Source organism: Cyprinodon variegatus, unplaced genomic scaffold (genome assembly GCF_000732505.1).
Source record: "Cyprinodon variegatus isolate N-32 unplaced genomic scaffold, C_variegatus-1.0 Scaffold322, whole genome shotgun sequence".
Taxonomy (NCBI): domain Eukaryota; kingdom Metazoa; phylum Chordata; class Actinopteri; order Cyprinodontiformes; family Cyprinodontidae; genus Cyprinodon; species Cyprinodon variegatus.
Genome location: NW_015150775.1, coordinates 198,542 through 200,944, shown reverse-complemented (window position 1 = coordinate 200,944; position 2,403 = coordinate 198,542). Strand labels below are relative to the sequence as shown.

The following is a 2,403-nucleotide window of genomic DNA, read 5'->3' as shown; positions in this document are numbered from 1 at the left end:
TTTAGCATTATTCAGTTAATAAAATAAGAATAATTTTCATCCTGATCGACTCTGGGAGCGGCCATTTTCTCCCAAATATAGTAGCCCCTCCCTCCTGCCATCTTAAAGCGGGGAGAATGGCGCTAGGCTTACCGCACCGTGACGTCACTGCTGGAAGATGGCAGGAGGGAGGGGCTACTATATTTGGGAGAAAATGGCCGCTCCCAGAGTCGATCAGGATGAAAATTATTTTTATTTTATTAACTGAATAATGCTAAATTAATTAAATCAACGCAAATGTATTAGTTTTAGGTATAAGTAATGATCCATTATTATTCCTTGCCGTCTGGACTTTTCCTTTAAGAAACCTTTGGCTATCAGCTTATTAAAATAATTGCTAGTTGTAGCCGTAGTTTATTCAAATGCTCAGGTTCACCTGCATTCTTTTAATCATCATCAGCTGCTCCACCAGAGGCTGCGTCTCCCCTGTCAAATTCATGGTTCCCTCCAGCATGATGAAAGCATGGACAGACGGGAAGGAGGCGTGAGCAGGAGGCTCACACTGCACGGAGAGCATGTGGGGAATACTGGGGGACAACAGACACGGTTAATCATGTCGGACTGAGGTTCCTGTTGGAGTCGAACCAAATTCATCATCTTCACCTTTTCACCAAAGACAAGGTTTCCTCGATTGAAGTCCTCAGTGTCTGGTTTGGTACGTCACAGAGGCCGTCTGTCACTTTAATCATTGCTTGTTCAACGTTAGCCCAGGAACCTGTGGAGAAGCAGAAACTGTAAGGTCTGGCAGGCAGAGCAGGGCGCTTCAAGGATGTGGAGACGTGGTTTCCTTCCTTTTGGGTGTCAGGCTCTTATATCAAAGGCTCTAATCCAACTCTAAATACCTTGATCCTCCAGCCGGGCGATATGGACCAGAGCTTTGTTCTTGGTGCTGCTCATCAGGCCGTGCAGCCTTTCCTGGCAGGCTCTGAGGACGGCCTCTGTGCTCGCCGATGGACCCAGTTCTCTCAGTTTGTCACAGTAAAACGCACATCCCTGCAGGAGCCACACCACCACCCCCAGCAGGGCCCGGCACAATCCGATGCATTCCTCAGCCTTCCCGTGGCAGCTGAATGGGCACCAAACAAAAAGCAGAGGAGCTAAACCAATCATCCCCTTAGCCATGCAGAGAGACCTTTCTTGTTTATTTCCAAAAGCCTTGTGGAACGTTACTTTTTTTTTTTTTTTTTTTTTTAGAAAGTTATGAATTTAATCTTGGTGTATTTAGAGGAGAAAAAAAAATTATACAATAAACACTTGAAAACTAGTAGGGTTGTGTTAAAAGAAAGTATTCAAATTTAGAATAAATTCTTATACCGATCTTCAAGATTAAGTGATATAACCACAGTGTCACCGTCCTTACGACCATTACTTCATTAAATCTGCTGTTCAAAGTTAATAAAACACTATGCAGGAGCCAAAAATGTCAGTTTTTAACATTGTTCATTATTGTGTATGCCTTCAGCATATTTAGATATTTTCTTAACAATAAGGTTCCATTTTTTTATGTTTTTGTAGAAAAGCACCACCTAAAAGACGTCATTGAAAATATACGAAAAGTGCTGTGTCACGTCAGTTCAGAAAGAAATTAGAATGTGGTGTAGTTACCTGAGCTCTACAGTTTTTGACCGTTAAATGTAGAATGCTGTGCAAGATTAAAGAATCCTTCAGTAATATCTGCTCAAAGAAAAGTCAAGTTTGTTGTTCGTCAGACTTTGTGTGGATTAGTAAGTGCTTTTTTAATGGGACAGAAAAGCGTCTGCTCAGAGCTAAGTTAATTAACACCAACAAAAATTTTAACTTGTTGAGCAATATAATGGCTTTGAACCAGAACAATGAATATTTTTACAATTTTGGCATAATTACTGCTCCAGGTAGATGCTTTGGCAGCTATTGGCACATGTTAGTGGGTGTAAACAACAGTTAATGACTGATCAATTACTACATTGGTTGACGATTATTTCAGTAATCCATTATTAAGGATTAATTTGACTGACTGTGTCATCCCTAATGACAGTTAGGAAACAGCTAAAAGACAGGTTTTAAAGGAGAACTTCTGAAAGTACTCAAACTTCTGAAAGTCCTTTAAATATGAAATTATTCCGTCCTGTTCAATAAATGATCAGTGTTTCTAATTCAGAGTAATTTTCATGTGAATGTGCTTTACTGGAGGCATCCATGTTTGTCAAAGAACACTACTGCCACCTACTGGTTAGTGACGTCACGGTGCGGTATCGGCTGTTGATCAAGTCCCAGTGCTGTATCTGGTGTTTGTCACAACCAGAGGTGGAAAGAGTACTTAAAAATTGTAATTGAGTAAAAGTACCGTAAATCCTCTAATATAGGCCGGGGCCTTTATTAGAGGAT

At 40.7% G+C, this 2,403-nt stretch overlaps 1 protein-coding gene across 1 annotated transcript in view; it reads right to left on the bottom strand.

The window, feature by feature from the left end:
• med24 (mediator complex subunit 24) overlaps positions 1–2,403 on the bottom strand; it is a 35,754-nt gene that overhangs the window by 30,093 nt on the left and 3,258 nt on the right. The window contains exons 6-8 of the mRNA XM_015384756.1: positions 882–1,105; positions 643–754; positions 416–566 (exon numbers count right to left, since the gene is read on the bottom strand). Coding sequence (XP_015240242.1) covers positions 416–566; positions 643–754; positions 882–1,105 — 487 coding nt within the window. The remainder of the gene's footprint in view (positions 1–415; positions 567–642; positions 755–881; positions 1,106–2,403) is intronic.